The following is a 21,002-nucleotide window of genomic DNA, read 5'->3' as shown; positions in this document are numbered from 1 at the left end:
TCATCCACATGTCCAATATTTAAGGGCCTATAAATGGGGAGACATTGAAAACAGAGCAAAATGTTACCAGGTAGTAGAAATGCTGCCTATTTACTCACTGAATTACTATATAAAGCAATTAATTGATCCAAGATGGAGGACTAGAGGGTGACTGCATCTCCTGTTACTCCAGAACTCAGAAAGGGGAGGTATTGAGAGACTCGGACCAACATAGAGCCACGGGGTGAGTCTCTCCCACCGGGGGGAAGCTCGCTGGGGTGGCAGGCCTGGATAGTGGGCAGCTTCTTGGAGCAGGGCAGGGCAGCTAGAGTCTTCCCCAAGCAGCCCTGCTCCCTCCGGCGGCAGGCGGGGTCCATAGCCAGCTTCTTGGAGCAGGCCACCCAGTGAGAGGATTTCCACGCAGAACCAGCCCCCAGCCCTGGACCCAGTAGCGGGCTAGGGACAGCTTTCTTCGGAAGCACTGCATTATCAAGTTCCTCCAAGACTTCAGGCCACGGAAGGCTGGGAGGTGAGATACTGGAAATCTACAGGGACACTATAAGCCAATAGAGGAAATCTGCAATATCTCAGAGTCCCACTGATATCTGACCAATATGAGAAAACAAGGGAAGAAAATGTACCAAACAAACCTAGATACTATATCAATAAAACCCAATGACAGCACAGCAGAAGAAATGTCAGAAAGGGAGTTCAGAATGTACATAATTAAAACAATCAGGGAAGCAAACGATGAGATGAAAGAGCAAATGCAGGCATTGAAGGAGGAGATGAAAGAGCAAATGCAGGCATTAAATGATTGCACCAATCAACAGTTAAATGAACAAATATGGGAAGCAAAAGATCATTGCAATAAAGAGTTAGAGATACTGAAAAAAAACCAAACAGAAATCCTTGAAATGAAGGAAACAATAAACCAAGTTAAAAACTCCATAGAAAGCATAACCAATAGGATAGAACACCTGGAAGACAGAACCTCAGATATTGAAGACAAAATATTTAATCTTGAAAATAAAATTGACCAAACAGAGAAGATGGTAAGAAATCATGAACAGAATCTACAAGAATTATGGGATATCATGAAAAGGCCAAATTTAAGAATTATTGGGATTGAGGAAGGCTTAGAGAAACAAACCAAAGGAATGAACAATCTATTCAATGAAATAATATCAGAAAATTTCCCAAATCTGAAGAACAAAATGGAAAACCAAGTACAAGAGGCTTATAGGACTCCAAATATACAAAACTACAACAGACCCAACCAAGGCACATTATTATGAAAATACCTAACATACAAAATAAAGACAGAATTTTAAAGGCCGTGAGAGAAAAGAATCAAATTACATTCAGAGGGAAACCAATAAGAATATCAGCAGATTTTTCAACCCAGACCCTAAAAGCTACAAGGGCCTGGAACAACATATACCAAGCCCTGAAAGAAAACGGATGCCAACCAAGAATCTTATGCCCAGCAAAACTTACTTTCAGATTTGACAATGAAATAAAATTCTTCCATGATAAACAAAAGCTAAAAGAATTTACAAAAAGAAAATCAGCATTACAGAACATTCTCAGCAAAATATTCCATGAGGAAGAGATGAAAAACAACGATGCAAATCAGCAATGGGAGGAACTAGCCTAAAGGAATAGCCAAATAAAGGAGAAACCAAATCATGTCAAAAAACAAAAATGAATCAAATGACTGGTAATACAAATCATATCATAATAATAACCCTGAATGTTAATGACCTGAACTCATCAATCAAAAGACATCGATTGGCAGATTGGATTAAAAGAAAAATCCAACAATATGCTGCCTGCAAGAGACTCATCTCATAGAAAGAGATACCCATAGACTAAAGGTGAAAGGATGGGAAAAAAACATACCATGCACATGGACACAGCAAAAAAGCTGGAGTATCCATCCTCATTTCAGATAATGTGAACTTCAAGCCAAAACTAGTCAGAAGGGATAAAGAAGGACATTACATACTGCTTAAGGGAAGCATAAATCAGCAAGACATAACAATCATAAATATCGATGCCCCGAACATTGGCTCATTCATGTACGTCAAACAAATCCTTCTCAATTCCAGAAATCAAAATAGACCACAACACAATAATACTAGGCGATTTTAACACACCTCTCTCACCACTGGATAGATCTTCCAAACAAAAATTGAATAAAGAAACCATAGATCTCAATAACACAATCAACAATTTAGACTTAACTGACATATATAGAATATACCATCCAACAAAGAACGAATACACCTTCTTCTCAGCAGCACATGGATCCTTCTCTAAAATAGACCATATTTTATGCCACAAAGCTACTGTTAGCAAATACAAGAAGATAGAGATACTACCTTATATTCTATCAGATTATAATGGATTCAAATTAGAAATGAATGACAGAATAAAAAACAGAAACTTCTCCAACACCTGGAGATTAAATAATACGCTATTATATGATGAATGGATAACAGAAGAAATCAGGAGGGAAATAAAAAAATTCTTAGAAGTAAACAAGAACAAAGACACATCATATCAAAATCTCTGGGACACTATGAAAGCAGTACTTAGAGGAAGATTTATTTCATGGAGCGCATTCAACAAAAGAAGAAAAAAATCAACAAATAAATGACTTAACACTACAGTTCAAAGCCCTAGAAAAAGAAGAGCAGACCAACACCAAAAGTAGTAGAAGACAGGAAATAGTTAAAATCAGAGCCGAAATCAACGAAATTAAAACAAAAGAAACAATCAAAAAAATTGACAAAATAAAGAGTTGGTTCTTTGAAAAAATAAACAAAATTGATAAACGCTTAGCCACACTAACAAAGAGAAAGAGGAAGAAAACTCAAATTACTAAAATTCGGAATGAACAAGGAAATGTCACTACAGAAATGAGTGAAATACAAAACATAATTAGAAGCTATTTTGAAAATCTATACTCCAACAAAACAGAAAACCTCGAAGACATCAACAAGTTTCTATAGACATATGAATTACCTAATCTGAACCAGGAGGACATACACAACTTAAATAAATCAATTTCAGGCAATGAACTAGAAGAAATCATCAAAAGCCTACCAACAAAGAAAAGTCCGGGACCAGATGGGTTCTCAGCCAAGTTCTACAAAACCTTTAAAGAAGAACTCATTCCAATACTCCTCAAACTATTCCATGAAATAGAAGAGGAGGGAACCCTCCCAAACTCATTCTATGAAGCCAATATCACCCTGATACCTAAAACAGACAGAGACACATCCAGGAAACAAAATTTCAGACCAATATCCTTAATGAACATCGACACAAAAATTCTCAATAAAATTTTAGCAAATCACATCCAAAAATATATTAAAAAGATAGTGCACCATGATCAAGTGGGTTTTACCCCAGGGATGCAAGGTTGGTTCAACATGCGGAAATCAATAAATGTCATTCACCATATCAACAGACATAAAGTTAAGAATCACATGATTATTTCAATAGATGCAGAAAAAGCATTCAATAAAATACAGCATCCCTTCATGCTCAAAACACTAGAAAAAAATAGGGATAGTGGGAACATTCCTTAACATTGTAAAGGCCATCTATGCTAAGCCCATGGCTAATATCATTCTAAATGGTGAAAAACTGAAAGCATTCCCCCTAAAAACTGAAACAAGGCAGGGATGCCCTCTTTCATCACTTCTATTCAACATCATCCTTGAAACTCTAGCCAGAGCAATTAGACAAACCAAAGAAATTAAAGGGATATGAATAGGAAAAGAAGAACTCAAACTATCCTTGTTCGCTGATGACATGATTATATATTTAGAGGAACCTGGAAATTCCACCAGAAAACTTTTAGAACTCATAAGTGAATTCAGTAAAGTAGAAGGTTACAAGATCAATGCTCATAAATTCAAATCATTTTTATACATAAGTGATGAATCTTCAGAAAGAGAAGTTAGGAGAACTACCCCATTCACAATAGCCTCGAAAAAAATAAAATACTTGGGAATCAATCTCACAAAAGAAGTGAAAGACCACTACAATGAGAACTACAGAACACTAAAGAAAGAAATTAAAGAAAACCTTAGAAGATGGAAAGATCTCTCATGTTCTTGGATAGGCAGAACTAATATTGTCAAAATGGCCATACTACCAAAAGTGCTATACAGATTCAATGCAATTCCAATTAAAATCCCAATGATGTACCTTACAGAAATAGAACAAGCAATCATAAATTCATCTGGAAGAATAAGAAACCCAGAACAGTTAAAGCAATCCTTAGCAGAAAGAGTGAAGCAGGGGGTATCGCAATACCAGATCTTCAACTCTACTACAAATTAATAGTAACAAAAACAGCATGGTATTGGTACCAAAATAGGTAGATCAATGGTACAGCATAGAGGACATGGTCACAAACCCAAATAAATACAATTTTCTCATACTAGACAAAGGTTCCAACAATATGCAATGGAGAAAAAATAGCCTCTTCAACAAATGATGCTGGGAAAACTGGAAATACATATGCAACAGAATGAAATTAAACCCCTATCTCTCACCCTGCACAAAACTCAACTCAAAATGGATCAAGGACCTCAGATACAGACCAGAGACCCTTCATCTTATAGAAGAAAAAGGAGGTCCAAATCTTCAACATGTTGGCTTAGGATCAGACTTCCTTAACAGGACTCCCATAGCACAAGAAATAAAAGCAAGAATCAATAACTGGGATAGATTCAAACTAAAAAGCTTTCTCTAAGCAAAGGAAACTATCAGCAATAGGAAGAGACAGCCTACAGAGTGAGAGAAAATCTTTGCCACTCATACTTCAGATAGAACACTAATCTCCAGAATATATAAAGAACTAAAAAAACTCTACACCAAGAATACAAATAATCCAATCAACAAATGACTAAGGAAATGAACAGACACTTCACAGAAGAAGATGTACAAGCAATCAACATATATATGAAAAATTGTTCAACATCTCTAGTAATAAGAGAAATGCAAATCAAAACTACCCTAAGATTCCATCTCACCCCAATTAGAATGGCAATTATCAAGAACACAAGCAACAATAGTTGTTGGCGAGGATGTGGGGGAAAAGGTACACTCATACATTGCTGGTGGGGCTGCAAATTAGTGCAGTCACTCTGGAAAGCAGTATGGAGATTCCTCAGAAAGCCTGGAATGGAACCACCAGTAGACCCAGGTATTCCACTCCTTGGCCTATACCCAAAGGACCTAAAATCAGCATACTACAGATATACAACCACATCAATGTTCATTGCTGCTCAGTTCACAATAGCCAGATTGTGGAACCAACCTAGATGCCCTTCAATTGATGAATGGATAAAGAAACTGTGGTATATATATAATGGAATATTACTTAGCCATAAAGAATGATAAAATTATGGCATTTGCAGGCAAATGGATGAAATTAGAGAATATCATGCTAAGTGAGATAAGCCAATCTCAAAAAACTGAAGGACGAATGATCTCACTGATAAGTGGATGATGACACATAATAGGGTGTGTGATGGGGGCAAGAATGGAGGAAGGAAGGACTGTATAGAGGGAAAAGAGGGGTGGGAGGGGTGGGGGGAAGGGAAAAATAGAATGAATCAAACAATATTACCCTATGTAAATTTATGATTACACAAATGGTATGCCTTTACTCCATGTACAGAGAAACAACATGTATTCCATTTTTTTACAATAAAAAAGAAAAGAAAAAAAGCATTTAATTTAAGAGATTGAAAATATTTATTGGTTTTGGCATAAATACATATGAAATTTTATTGAATAGACTGCATTTTTACAGTATTATTATGTAGAACATATCAATGTGTTTGACTTCAACAGGAAAACATTGTCATTCCTGGTTTCATAGGAGGTCAGATGTTATGTAAATACTCTTATGTTTTAACATCTGCAGTACAAGTAAGAGAAGGGTGATTTCCTTATACTAGTTAAAAGCTGCTTTAGGTTATTCTTTACTTTCCTCACTTTTCTTCCCCTGCTTGTCTAAGGAAAGTTCAAGATAGCCAGAGGCTATTATACATAGCAGGAAAGAATACATTATTAATTTTAGAGTTTCCATATGAAGGACATTTGTTAGCTTAAACATCCTTTCCTCGATTATAACTGTCTTCACACAAGCAGTGTTGACTGAACCTGAATCCTAGCTACATATGTAAACCATGCCAAAGCAATTCAATACCTGATGGATGCTTATCATCACTGTTATGTTTGTTTTCTGTATAAATGTAGAGGCGTAGCAAGCTCAGGTCAAACAAAGAAAAGACTAGTACGGTAGCAAAATTATGAGCAGAACTTCAATAAATAAATTCATTTTAATGATGTCAAAATTAGCTTCTGTTTTATTCTGTTATTGGCTATTACCAACATCTATGTGAATGCATCAATGTACTAATAAAAAGATTAAAACAATACTAAACAGGTTAAATTCTACTTTAAAGAAAATTTGAAAAATCAGACTTCATACATGTAAAAAAATTTCAGAAAAATACAACCTTAATAATATTACCTTATATATTTTAGTTTTATGATCTATTTTTTTATATATTAACTCACCTAATTTCTAAATGTTTGTTGAGTCTTCCTACGATGTTTTTTCTATGATATTATTTCTATGAGGCTATTGTATAATTACTTCTTGTTCCCATGAGTGATACTGAATGAAAGCATAAAGGGTGGTTCACTTATATAACTTTTATTTCATCACTGTTTTAAATATAAGGTCTTTATGTATAAAATTTTAAATTAAAGAACATTTACCTCCTCTCTGCCCAAGATATCACTTTTTCCCCCCAAACAATCCTGATTCCTTCTTTTCTTCCCTCCCTTCCATATATAATATAATTTGGCAATGTAATTTTTTTCTAAAGAAAAGGGGAGAGAGAGAGAGAGAGAGAGAGAGAGAGAGAGAGACAGAGAGAGACAGAGAGAGACAGAGAGAGACAGAGAGAGACAGAGAGAGAGAGAGAGATTGCTTTACATTGAGTATCAAAGGGAACCTTGATATGGAATTTCTCCTCTTTGTGTTCTAAGGAATAAAAACCCTACAGATTCTTTTAAAAGACTGGCCAAAACAACTCTTAAATTATGAATCTATTAGATGAGGTTATTTGTTCTTTCTGATTAACAGCATAGTAAGCAGGTATGGAAATCTTCACTTCAAATGTGTAATGCTGATTTTCTTCCCCCATAATAATTCTTTTTGATAGCATGAACTAAATTTATTTGTAGAAACTATTCTTTATGGTGCAGTCATATTAAATTCAAGGCACATTTTATTTCAGCAGTTTTATGTATGGGTGTGGCATAGTGTTTTCTTAAAGACAGAGGAAGGCTATTTGAGTGCATATTTCATAAGTTTCTTATTCATTATTCATTCATACCATTAGAGATAGAAGGAATATATACTCATGGGGCATTCTCTTAGATGTGTCCTCTGAGAAGTATACTCAGCCTCAACCTCAAAGAGTTTCTTTCATGGGGGCCTGGAGGGAAGCTCAATGAAGGTGTCAAACAGCCTTCCTCAGATATGGTCTTACAGTAATGCTCCAGTGGGTTCTAAGTGCCATTAGAATTTAATTTTCTGCCACGTTTAAACAACCTCAAAACAACTAACATTCAAATCAATTTCATGAAAAGTGATTCTAGATCAAGAGCATTAATTTTCTGTTACATTCTAGGGTAAAGTTTATAGTATAAAATTATGTGACCTGGAATAAACTCTGAAAAGAAACTAATTGAAATCCAATCATTCTCTCTACTGCTATAATATGGAAAGTATGGGAATAGGTACACCATAGTTAGTAACTCTCTCCTTGTCTGTCAGATCACAGATAACTCATATTGAAGAATACAACTTTATATTTGTATGGTTTATACAAGGAAAGTTGTTTTATACCCTAGTGACAAATTAGGGATAATTTTTAAGGTAAGTGGCTTTTGTAATTTCTTTGCAAGAATTATAAATCAGGCAGCATAAATTCTGTTGAAATGTCCATTTGGAAATTTAAATTTTCTACACATTCCTTACAACTCCCAAACTAGGATTCTTTGGAAAATCAGCAACATTAAAAAAAATTTTTTTTGTGGTTTAGTTAATCCATTTTCCTTAATATTTTTATGACAAATCTTTGACAAGAATATAACCCCCTAGAAAAACAAACATTTCTCCCTCATCACCACAAGCAAACTTACCTGTTAGGGAGGAGAAGTATCAAATATTACCGTATCATGCAAGTAGAAAGAGCTATATAAGGCTTCAGCTCTGGGGCCAAGGGTTGGAGACTTGTTTAAATGAACCCAAGAGTCAGATGGCTATGAGTACCCTCTAAATGGAAACCAGCAATATCCACACTGGTGTGTAATGCTTTCTGGCGCCTCCCTTTGTTCTAAGTAGAATGCAAATGCTAAAATCACAGTTTGCATTCTTGCTTGCTCAGGGAACACTGATGTGGCCTGACAAAGCTTGCAGCTTAAAAATCCTGATGGGGAAAAAAAATAAGTCCCAGAAGATGAGACCTCCCTTGTGTACTAGTAGAACAAGCCACACAATAAATGTGTCAATCTAAACAGTTGGAAATTTGTGGTCACATTCATATTACCTGATCTCATTTGTAAGAGACATATCTACATTACAGACTTTCAAAAAAGAAATTTTCCATTTCTTGTGAATGTCCATTAAGGAAGTCAAGGATATGTCTTTGAATATTTTTCAACATTTTCTTTTCCCTGGTGTGCAAAATTTTCATGGGCATATATAAAAGCAGTTAGTAGAAAAAGAAAGATGTTCCTTAGGGCAGTGAAATATAGATCAAAGCTTAGGATGCAATGAGAAATGCTATGAAAAATTTAAGACCATGAAGAGAGAAATAACTAACAATATAATTATTCTTGTGCTAACATGATATATTTTCAAGTATAGGAGAAGTAATTTGAAATCATGTTTAATGCTGTTTTTCTTTGCATAGAGAGAATATAAGGTAGGGAATTACTGTCCAATCACAAGTTCTTAAAAAGAATTTAAAAATATTTTATGTGTTATATTATCCCTTTCTCAGTACCTGCATAACTGATAAAGTTAATTTTTTTCTCATTGTATGTGATAATGAGATAATAGAACACTAAGTTTAGTGACTGAGAAAAAGTCATTTAGAGCAAGTAATGAAGCCATCACACATTTAATTTACATGTCTCTGTGTATATTTATTGTCAAATACAGGATTAATGAGCACATCAATAATATATTAGTCACTTTAGTACATAATTTGATCATCATTTCAGCAAGAATCAGAATGTCTTTTGCCTTCACCAATAAGTAAAATGAGTGTTAGGCATTGCTAGTACATGGAGTATTTTTAGCACTATTGGATTTGGTTAACTTTTCATTTTTAGGTTCCTTAATTGGATGTCAGAATGCAAATTTATAAATGACAAAAATTTATGTGCTTAATACAACTACCCTACCAAATCTATACTCCTAGTACTTTTTTAAGAAAAGTGATCAGTATTTTTACTTTGGGTTGAGTGGATGATGATTGATGGTATTTATGGGCAAACTTCAGTGATAACTAGTGGTGACAGCTATTAATAGATGCTGGCTTTGATTTTTTGTTTAAAAAAATGTTACATAAACTTGTCTAGTATGTACGAGGCTCTGGTATCAAGCCCCAGTAAAACACACACACCTGACATAAAGACAAGAAATAACAACCAGACAGGAAGAAATGTGAGAAAATGACTTAGTGGGCTTATTAATGAAGCTTTTGCAAATAAGTTTAATGTATAAGATGTAATGATCTACATGCCCAGGTGTTTGACTTTAGTCTTGTGGGAAACTGGAAAATAAGTCTCTTTGCCTGCAACATTTTTCTTCAAGTCCTTGGCTGGACCCCTGCCAGAGCTACTTCTTTATAAAAAGAAGTAGGAAAGAACACACTCAGAGAATTATCACTGCTGCACAGCCCCCAAAACATTCTGAATGGGGACTGAGATTAGAGAGGGCTAGCTATCCCTGCCCCCATCATTTTCTTCCCATATCTACCCAGACATGGTTATGGCTGTTGGCTATTTTTGATTTTATCCTTCTTCAGTTATACAAAGGGAGAAAAGTGACTTCTTTACTGTTATCCAGGACAAGAAGTTTGTCTAGGTAAGAAATCTTTTACAAACGGATCAAGAGAAAGATTTCTAAGGAGCTAAAATGTATATTATGACATGGAAATTACAAAGGCACTTAATTGCTAAAGGATTGGTTGAGGTCTTGGCATAGTACTGATTAAAAACTCAAAATTAGACAGTTCTGAATTTTGATTTTGAATCCTAATTATTGACTAGGTTGCTTAAGAGTCATTTTAGTTTCCTATGAAGAGTCATAGATAAACCCCTTTAAAGATAACTAGCATTAAACATACAATAAAATGATAGAATTATTTTGCTCTTGATAATTTAATTCATTGGGGAAAACAGAAACATAAATATATTTATCAATTTCTATAACTTAATAATTGGGAATGCATGACCATTTTAAAGTGGGTCACTGTAAACCAATACCATGGAATTAATGCCACAAATTCTAACTCTTTTTGCACTTATTCATTTATTCACATTCTAACACTTAACTAATATTTATTGAGGGCTGGGGAGATAACTCAGTTGGTAGAGTGCTTGCCTCGCAAGCACAAGACCCTGAGTTCAATCCCCAGTACCACAAAAAAAAAAAAAAATTATTGAGCACTCACTATGTATTATAAACTGTATTACATTCTAGAGATAAATTATTTAAAATATCAAACAGGTCCAGTCCCTTAATGATCTTGAATTTCTGTGACATATACTGCTTTGTATTATATTTTATTTTTCATGCAGATGAAATAATCATTGAATTTTAGGCTTCAGAGACAAGGGTCATTCAGGAAAACTTTGTAATCCTCACAATTGTACCTATTAATACTATTAAGTATTCATTGACTTGATCTGTAACTGATAGTATTTTATATACATATGAAAGGAAGGCAAATAATGATCCATTATCAGAAGATATATGACGTTTCCTGTGGTTTGAAATTGTACAAAGAAGACCTAAAGTGACTACTGTAATTAAAGTCAAGGAGGAAAAGCATTATTATTAGCATAAGAAAATCCCAAAGGAAGAGTTTCTGAAAAGAAATAGAAATTTAAAATTATTAAACAGTATTGCTGTGATTATGCTTTAATAAATAAAGGAAATAAAGGATCAAAATGATGAAAAATCCCAAGTTTTACTTCAAATAGGTTAAAAACAAATATTTGAAATGCATTCTCTACATTGTTCAAATACACAAACTATTAATGTATGAAAATTCTTTGCTATGCTGTTTACAAATTTGAAAAATAAGTGAATTCCAAGTCAATATTTGCATTCCTATAACTCATTAATCAGAAGAAATCTTAAAATAAATAAATAAATAAATAAAATCTCTTTCTGTACCTATCCCTGTAGTGGAACCACTGAAGAAGAGGCATGTTCAGCACCATGGACAAAGCACTCAAGCTTACTCTAGGGGGTCCATTCCTATTCTCTTTAGGTTAAAATTAAGAAAAAAACTTTAAAGTAGCCATCTTCCATTTTAATACCTTTTAAGAATCAAATAAATAATAAGGAATTTTCAGCTGGATAATAGGAAGTTTACACTTTCAACCCTTTTTATCTTATGGAAAAATATAATGGCGTTTTCAAAGACATGCATCACTGTGATAAATGCATTTAAGTGTCATTAGGTTTAATGGTGCCTACTCACTCAGACTATCATTCCATACCTTTTAAAGTTAATTTAATGTGTATTAATGGTATGAAATTACGAATTGAGTTTCCCTGGGCACAATTTAAACCAAGAAACACGGGAGAAGACTGGTTAACAGTACATCCCACTCTATTCTTCATTTATACTACAAAAGATGTTAGCTCTGCCTTTGGGAAAGAAATGCTCAGTTTGTAAGTTGAACCTAAAATTGATTTCTATAGTTTTAACTCAGGAAATTGTCTTTGGTTGGATCACCAAAGGTTCGTCACTTTCTTCAGGGAATAAAAACTATGCGTTCTTCTGAGATTAAATTTATATTTTATCCAGATTTTTGAAGAACTAGATAACTTCTTATTCATTCCCTTTCTCTATTCAACTTGTGCATTCAACATAAAGAGCCAGACACCATGTTATTATTTTGTATCTCTATTTCATGTGACCACATTTATACATTAAATAATGGTGATTAATTATATTAAAATCTGATTCTAGTATTAATGTGAATAATTTAAAAATTCGAGTTTGTGATTCTAGAAACATCTGATACAGTAAGATGTGTCAGAAGACTGGAATCTAATTTTAGGAAGGATACATTATAGAGGGTCAGGAAGGCTAGAATCTAATTTTAAACTCTGACTTACAAAAATATTAAGAAATGGCAAAATATTTCCTTAAATTATGTTTGAAGGAAGAGAGAGAAAAGTATAAACCCATTAGTTGTTGCAGTTTATTTAATAATGATAGGTGACTATAGGAATACAGAACTCCTTGGTTACTCTTTTGTTTTTCTACCAACTAAAAATGATCTCCAAACTAAAAAAGGCAGAATAAAACTTTGTAAAGGAGAATGAAGCTCAGGTCATGTTGTACTATAAACTTCTCTAAAGGCATTTCATTTGTCAGACAAATTATATCCCAGGCTTTATAATCTTGTCTTTTACGACCAGAATCATGGTATAAATGTGTCTGAAGAACCCTGGACGTGAGAAAGATGCCATGAGGATTGACATCTAGAAATGAAGCATTTAGTTTGAGTTTTCAAGATCTAAAGAGAAGGAAGAGTCTCTAAAATACTGTTTGGTGAGAACAAAATGAAATATTAGGTAATATTTTGGCACAAATTAATAAAAAATACGGTCTCTGAGCTCTTGGGCAAGAAAAAAATGATACTGAGATAAGTCTGGGTTCAAAAGAATAACTTGGACCAAGCTTAACTATATATTTACTTATTTATTCATTCAGTCATTTACAGAGAGAGTTAGGACAAGTAGTCTGAGAAATGGTTAGGACAGAGGTCACGAACCCCAGACGTTTACTCAGACCACACTGAACAAAGTGGTCAGAGCACAATCAAACTCAGTGGCAATGGACACTGGCAGCAGAAGAGCATGTGTCCCAGCCAGAACTTCTCAGCTCCGACTGCTTTCATTTCATTTTCCCAGGGAAGCCAGAAATTTGGAAATTTTATGTGAAATCTCTTGATTTGTTAAATAAATTAATTAATTTCAACCTTTTTATTAGTGCCCCATTTTTTTGTTTGTTTGTTTTTATACCAGGGATTAAACTCAGGGGCACTTTACTACTGAACTACATCCCCAGGCCTTTTTATTTGTTTTTTGAGACAGGGCCTCACTAAGGTGCTGAGGCTGGTTTTGTACTTGCAATCCTCCTGCCTCCACCTCCTGAGTCACTGGGATTACAGGTGTGTGCCACCATACTTGCTCCCCTGATATTTAAAATACATCTGTAGACTAATTCTGGCCCACAGGTTGTCAGCCTGGGACGTGGTGAGGTACATGTACTTCATTAACACATCTGGGAAGGTTTCACATATTATTACTAATGGGAATTTCTGATTAAATGACATCAGAGATACTACGACCAGATGAATTCAAATCTAATCTCAATATAAGGATAACTGGATCTTCCCAATGATGAAATGGGCTGCCCTAACACTAAAGTATTCACTCTAAACATAATTTGAGGTTTCTCAAGATCATAAATGGACAAATAATCTAGAATCAAATTTTTAATGAATGTCATATGTTCTCTAAGTGCTCTGCATAGCTCGACTTTCCTTTTGCATCACTCCCTGGACCACTCTCCAAAGCCTTGACATTGTACAGGGTCTCTCAATGTGCCAAGTGTACGAGTGGTGGTGCACACATGATTTCTGGTGATCCTCAGATAACTCGCTTTAGAAGTTGTATATTTATTTTTACACATTAGGAAAATTATAACTAACATATAAAACCTGGCATTTCATAGGTATTACTTCTTAGAAAAAGGCTAAATGAAAAAAACAATTTGTCAATTTAAATAATAGTAAATAAATAATAATAAGTTCACATTCAGACATGGTAAAGATTGTGAAGTATACTAGTAAAACCCAGGTTCTGGAAATCCTGCTTTCTCACCGATAGAAGGATAATTCTTTGGTCAGAACTGTGTATACAGAGGACTTTTTTCCTTTGCCAGCACCTGCTAGGAACTCAGTGTATGGGACCACTGAAGATTTCACTTTCTGTCTCATTTGTGAATACATTTAGATATTTTGGGATTTCTGCTAGTGGTGGCTAATCTTCACCTTAATGTTAGTGAGAATAGCTCTAAAAATCTATAGAAGGTTTTTCAGATATTTTAATTAATTAATTTACATTCTTAATTTCTCCGAAAAAGATAAATCTTTATGAACACCAGTTTCTTTCTATAGAAAGCCAATCCTCTATCATTTCTGCTGGGTGATGGCTGTGGGTTCAGTCACCCAAAGCACAGCCAGCAAGAGGAAAGAGCAAGGGTAGACCTAAGACCTCAGTATTTTCATACAGCAAGGGGAGATAAAAAGAGAAAGAGAGAGAGAGAGAGAAAAGAAAGTAAAAGCAACCTGTTATATTTTTTAGCATAATAACTATTTAAAGGAGATACTTTCTCCTTTTCTCCCAAATTTTAAATAATCAAATTGAAAACAATATCTATTGCTAAGATGTTATTTAGTATCCTCAGGCTATACTGATAGCTTAGCATAAAAAGGGTTATGCTTTGGATGTGAGGTGTACACCAAAAGCTCATGTGTTAGACGATTCAAAAAGGCTTAGAGGTTAAATGATTGGGCTATGAAAGCTTTAACCCAACCAGTGAATTAATCCCCTGATGGGATTAACTGAGTGGTAACTGAAGGCAGGAAGAGGGTGGCTGGAAGAGGTGGGTTATTGGGGGCATGCCTTTGATATATTTTGTATCTGAAGGGTGGAGTCTCTCTGTGTGTCCTGGTGCCATGTTCTCAGCTGTTTTCCTCCACCACACTCTTCTGCCATGATGTTTTGCCTGACTTCAAACCCTGAGGAATGGAGCCAGCTTTCTATGAACTGAGACCTCTGAAATCATGAGCCCCCAAATAAACTTTTCCTCCTCTAAAATTGTCTTTTGGTTATAGCAGAAAAAAATTGACTAAAACAAGAAATAATGCCTTAAACATATACATGATCTTTTAAAATATCAATAAAGAAGCACACAAGTACTAGTTTATAGTATGTATTAAATAAACAACATACATACAGTAAAACAAGTTATTTTGTGTACAAATTTAGAAAAATAATCAATGTTGAAATCTGGTATATTTAAAAAATGACCTTAAGGCAAGTTTTCATTTTGAAATAATTATAGACTCATAGGAAATAACAAAGATAATATAGAGAGGACCCATGCACCTTTGACCCAGTATCCCCCAATGGTTGTCTTTTACATAGCTATGGTATGATATCAAAACCAGGAGATTAACCTTGGTGAAATGTGTTTATAGCTCTGACATTTCATCACACATAGATTGTGTAATTACCACCACTATAAAGATACATAGTCCTACCATCACACGAAAATCTCTGCCATGCTACGTTCATTTTCCTCTCACCCCTCTATAAGCTCTGCCAATCACTAGTTTGTACAAATTGTGTGTGTGTTTGTATGTGTGTATGTATCTTCCACACTACTGGATACTGGAAGATAGTTGGTTCTGTTTGCCACCTGCTAATTATTCAAACCCCTAGACAATTCAATGCAGGCTTCAGGAGCTCATCTTCTGTGGTTTGAACCTAAAATGTGCCTCAAATCTCATGTGTTGAAGGCTTTGTCTCCAAGGCAGCAGTTTTCAGAGGTGAACCTTTGAAAGGTGATTGTATTGTGAGGGCTCTAACCCCATCCATGGACTAAATCATAATTTCATAGACTAGTAGGAGGTGGTGGAAATTTAAGACATGGAGTCTGGTTGGAAAGAATGAGTCCTTGAGGAGCAGACCTTTGCAGGCTATATCTTGTCCCCCGCATCTCCTTAAACTTTCTGCTTCTTGGAGACCATGAGGTGAGAAGTTTTGCTCTACCATGCACTTCCTGTCATGTCTGGGTCTTACCACAAGTTCAGAAACAAAGAAGTCAAGTGACTATGGACTAAAACCTTTGAAAACTCTGAGCCAGAGTGAATCTTTCCTCCTTCAAGATGTTTTTCTCAGGTATTTTGTCACAGAAACAGAGTTGACTAACACATTATTCATAAAAATGAAGTTTTGACCCATTTTTAGGGGGCCATTATTTAAGACCACATCTTTTTTTTGTTTTCAATCATGATTTTACCTTCAAACTGTTAAGTGCAAGTCTAATTAAAGAAATATGATGTAAAAATGTGAAGAGCATCACAGAACAGTGTGTTGCACATGTATTTTTCATTAAAGTAGTGTCATTGTCAAATAAATTAAATAACCAAAAGTTGCATTATAATAATATATTGCTGCTCCAAATTCCCAAGCACATAAGAAGAAAAAATGATTTCACTTTGTCTCTTCTCTCGCCAAATGCACATATGGCAAAAATCTGGCACAGAGGACACCTAACTTCTTTTGTCCCCAAGCGTACTCTTTGAGAAAGAAGAAGCAAACGTTTCAAAAAATGTGCCTGGCCAACTATCTGAGTTGGTAATGCTGCAGCAAAGACTTTAGGTTTGAAGATTCTGAACTGTGGGGTTTAAATTCAGCACTTTACTGAGAAGGGAGTTTCAGATTCTGAAGTTGCACACCACCCAGGGCCAGGGTGAGGACTAGAGGATCATGAGGAGCTTAGTGGACTCTCCTGCTTTATTTGACAACACCACCTGCTCTGCTTGGAAGAAGATAACATCAAGAAAGCAGTTTTCCCCAAGAGACACCTTCCACTTAAAGTTTTTAAAAAATCCCTGCCCACGCATCATTTTAAGCTTATAGATCTCTTCCGCTCTACAATTCACTCCTATTTTAAATTCAAACCTGTTGATAGCATCCAACACGAGGATGTTTTACTTTTCAACTGAGCCCTGATGAAAAAATGGTTCTCCTTTCTTACCTCCAATAATGTATGGAAGTTCCTCTGGGAAGCAGAAACTCATAAAGCACCCTCTAGGGATTCTGAACTGCCTACAACTTTGGAAAGAACTACTGAGACTTCTGAAGACCACGTATTCCTTACCTTTCAAAAGGCACCATTTTCAAACCCTGTACCAGAGGAGAATAGTGTAGGGAGATCTAAAAACGACCCTGAACGCCAACCTTACTTGTCACAAAGCTCAATCATTGTAATAACCAAACAGGGACACTGTCTCCTGAGCTTCCTCTGCTGGGAGACCCTCTGATGTCCCATTTTCCATGACCTACTTCTGTTTGTCCCTGAGCACCCTCGACATATCCCTCAATGGAAGCGGTAGCTCCAGGATCACAGCTTGCCACCTGGACCCCCATTGAACCGAAGATATCAGTTGCCCTCCTGTGCCCACAGGCGCTGACCAGTGCCCGCACAAACGCCCTGGACTTACCCTTTCTCTCGCAGAAGAGATCCATCGCGCGGTCCAGAAGGAACCTCCGTGAGCCCGGGAGGCCGGGGTCCGGCTCGGCCGCCAGCCGGCTGGACCCCGCGGAGCTGCAGGTTTGCGCCCAGGATCTGGGAGCCGGGCCCGGCCGGCTCCTCCCGCACAAGCCGGGTGCGGACACGTGGTGCTGCGGCAGCGGGTGCGCACCAGTACCCGCGGCCCTTCGGCTTCTGCAGCCAGCCCGGCGGCGGCTGGGGCTGCGGGCCAAGTGGGGAGCCGGGAGGGAGACCAAAGGGTCAGCACCGGTAGGTGGGGCGCAGCGACGTGGGAGCTAGGAGGACCGAGCACTGGAGCGGCCAGGGTCCTGCTCCTGGGCTCGCGGACTGAAGGCCTGGTCGCTGTCACTAGGTCCCCAGCAGAATTCTCTGCAGGCTGTTTCCTGAAGCCGTTCGGGGCTGGGGGTGGCGCACTGCAGACGCTCTGGGTTCCAGGCAGTGGAGGGGGCCCTGGCAGAGGCAGAGGGTCTGCGTCGCAGAAGCCCACGCTGCTCCGGGCCTGGGGCGGTCTCTGTTGTGGTCGTCACCTTACCTGAGGAATACCTTGTCCCCTCGCTGAAGATGAAAAAGCACTGAAAACCGCAGCGTGGACCTAAGGTGCCCTTTAGGGCTGTCTCTCCTTGGGAAAATTCCTCTCGCGATCACAGTCGATCTGGGTGCAGCTAAGGAGACACGACTCAAAACTGGGGCCCAAGACTTGTCTGTGGCTACCGGCTCTTTCCAATTTCACCAACGACCTAGGCGCTGCGTCTAAGCAAGATGTCTTGTCTGTTAACCTGATTTCTGACTTGCCGATAAATGTGGCCATTTATTTTCTGGCTCTCAGGAAATAATTGCAATTGTGTTAAAAACTAAGACCTCAAACAAAAAGCCTCCAGGGACTTACTTAATAACAAGTACAATATAGATATAATTTATATTGTCTTTGGGCAAGGTTGGAAAGACTTTCCTCAGACTGGAGAAAAACTGGGTTTCAAATGCAAAACTAAGGATCAACTACACATCTGCCTTCGCGGAAGGTGGGCTATTGAAAAGTTCCGCGGGAAGATTTTGGCTTCCCTTAGAATTGCTAGAGTTCCAGGTAGCTCCGTCAAGAATGCCCAACACTATTAAAGCTCTTTGTGATAAAACTCTTTACATACTCCTACCATAATTATGGGTCAAGGGCAGCCACCATAGCTGGCTAAAGGCTCTGTTAGGTGAGTTTCTTGTTACTTGCTTATTTTGGATTAATCTTCATTTTTGCCTCTACAAGGAGTTTTCAGTATAGAGGGCTGCTTCTTGATAGTAGCACCCCTGTCCTGTATCTACCTCTTCTTCTTCCCCTCCTTCCCCTTCATGTCATATTCACTAGAGTTGGGCACACACAAACAGCTTAAAATACAATGTACTTATATATTCACTTGAGAGAACCTTATACTACAAGTCTGTAAAAAAACTGAAACCCAAACTCATGTGTCTACTGAACTTGGCACATGTTAACAGCATTCGACATTTTATTTTGTTGCCTTAACTCAATTTCATTTGGTCATCTCTTATCCTACTTCTCTCTGATTGTAAGGCTCACTTAAGATTTCTTCTCTCTGGTGCTTTCTAAGTCCTGGAAATTCCCTTGAATCTCATTGAAAATAACAGATTCATAACACAATGGAACCCCATCAAAACAACAAAAATCTTTTTTTGTGTGCCAAATCTTGACATTACTTTCTTAGTAGGTGCCTCACCCTGCCCCCACCACTTCTACTCAAGGTCCGGCTGTTGAGTTTCACGGTTCCTTGGCCTTTGAAGGATATAGGTCCCTCCTATGGCTTTGGTCAAAACCAGTGCTTGCCCAGCATTCCTTCACCAGCTTGGTTTAGGTTCTTTTAGACTGTCTCCTGGGAATTTGGTTCTTCTCTTCTGTCTATATTTCAGGCTTCCAGGACTCTGCATCAGATATTATTTCCACTGAATCCTTACCAGCTCTTTAAAGATAATTCCGCAACTAAAAACAAAGTGTATGGAAATAAAGGTGCATTGGAAATGTGAGATTAAAAATAACCAGTCTCATCAGGTGTGGTGGTGCACACCTGTAATCCCAGTGGCTTGGGAGGTTGAGGCAGGAGGAAGGAGAGGTTCAAAGCCAGCCTCAGCAGAAGTGAGATGCTAAGCAACTCAATGAGACCCTGTTTCTAAATAATATACAAAATAGGACTGGGGATGTGGCTCGGTGATTGAGTGCCCCTGAGTTCAATCCCCAGCACTCCCCCACACCAAAATAAAACAAAACAACAACAACAAACTCAGTCTCTGCCTTTGGAATGGTACAGTTTTCTTTATAATAGGTATTTCCACCTGTTTGGAAGGAAATACTATTAAATTTTTATTCTGAAGCCTTAGGAGCACTGAGAGTGTCTTTGGAGTTTCAGGGACAAGGTGGGATGGGTGGGGAGTGAGGGTTGTAACTGGGGAAGAGGGAAGGTGGACATGTGCTGATGTTGAGTTCCTGCTTGGGAAGGGTCAAGCAGACCAGAAGATGGGAAGAAGAAAGGGAAAACTCCTATTCAGAATGGTGTTAATCAGAGTGGGCACAACTCTGACTGTGTGGTGGACCAGTGGAGGGTCTCACCCAAAGGAACGTTGTTCCTCACTCCTTGTCAACATACCTTCTCTACAGTGCATCATCTCTATGAGAACACTCAGAAATTAAGAATACAATAAACATCAAAAGGAAAATATCTAAGCACAATCCACTGGGCTCAAACTTTGCTGGACATATTGCAAGAATACAGTGTGATGGTAGAAATTATAGAATTCATTTTAGAAAGAAGGTTTAAATCAGGGGGTTTATATAACCTTTGAGATGAAGGACATTAAATGGTTACCTAATACAGCCTTTTCGATGTTACATCAACCATGATTCCTTAGTTCTTAGGTTCTTTTTTCTCCTTTTAAGTTCCCAACACCTTCCCCAAACACTGTTTCCAAGTCAGGATTCATATTTTGTTGGCTACCCAAATGCCACCACCACCTCCAAAATATCTTTCCCTACCACTCATTTCTTTCTGGATTCTAAGTTTGAATTGGACTGAAGAAAATTCCGTCTTGACTTCTCTAACCTGAGAAGAAGGTTAAATAAACATCTCACAAGTTAGAGGGTCCAAATGGTGCCAGAGTCTCATATTAGAAACCCCAAATTAGAGGAAAACAAATTCAGTTCAAGTGATTGCAAAGAAATGCCAACCTTTCTTTCTTGGAACTAAAGTGTAATTGTCTTGTTCTAAGAATTTTTGACATTCAGTTCTTTACTGTTTTATCAAAATATGT

General features: G+C 37.1%; 1 protein-coding gene across 3 annotated transcripts in view; it reads right to left on the bottom strand.

Annotated features, from left to right (window-relative positions):
* The window catches only part of Sybu (syntabulin), a 109,128-nt gene extending 91,191 nt beyond the window's left edge, over positions 1-17,937 (bottom strand). Inside the window, exon 1 of one of the 3 annotated variants that reach the window (XM_047562114.1) lies at positions 17,647-17,937. Coding sequence is in view for 1 of the 3 variants with exons in the window: in XM_047562122.1 (XP_047418078.1) it covers positions 17,647-17,671 (25 nt within the window). In the remaining 2 variants the exon portion in view is untranslated. The remainder of the gene's footprint in view (positions 1-17,646) is intronic. The other 2 variants (XM_047562117.1, XM_047562122.1) reach the window with 2 other exon arrangements.
* Between the last annotated feature and the right edge of the window lie 3,065 nt (positions 17,938-21,002).

Source organism: Sciurus carolinensis, chromosome 1, assembly GCF_902686445.1.
Source record: "Sciurus carolinensis chromosome 1, mSciCar1.2, whole genome shotgun sequence".
Lineage (NCBI taxonomy): Eukaryota > Metazoa > Chordata > Mammalia > Rodentia > Sciuridae > Sciurus > Sciurus carolinensis.
This window is presented reverse-complemented; position numbering and strand designations above follow the sequence as displayed.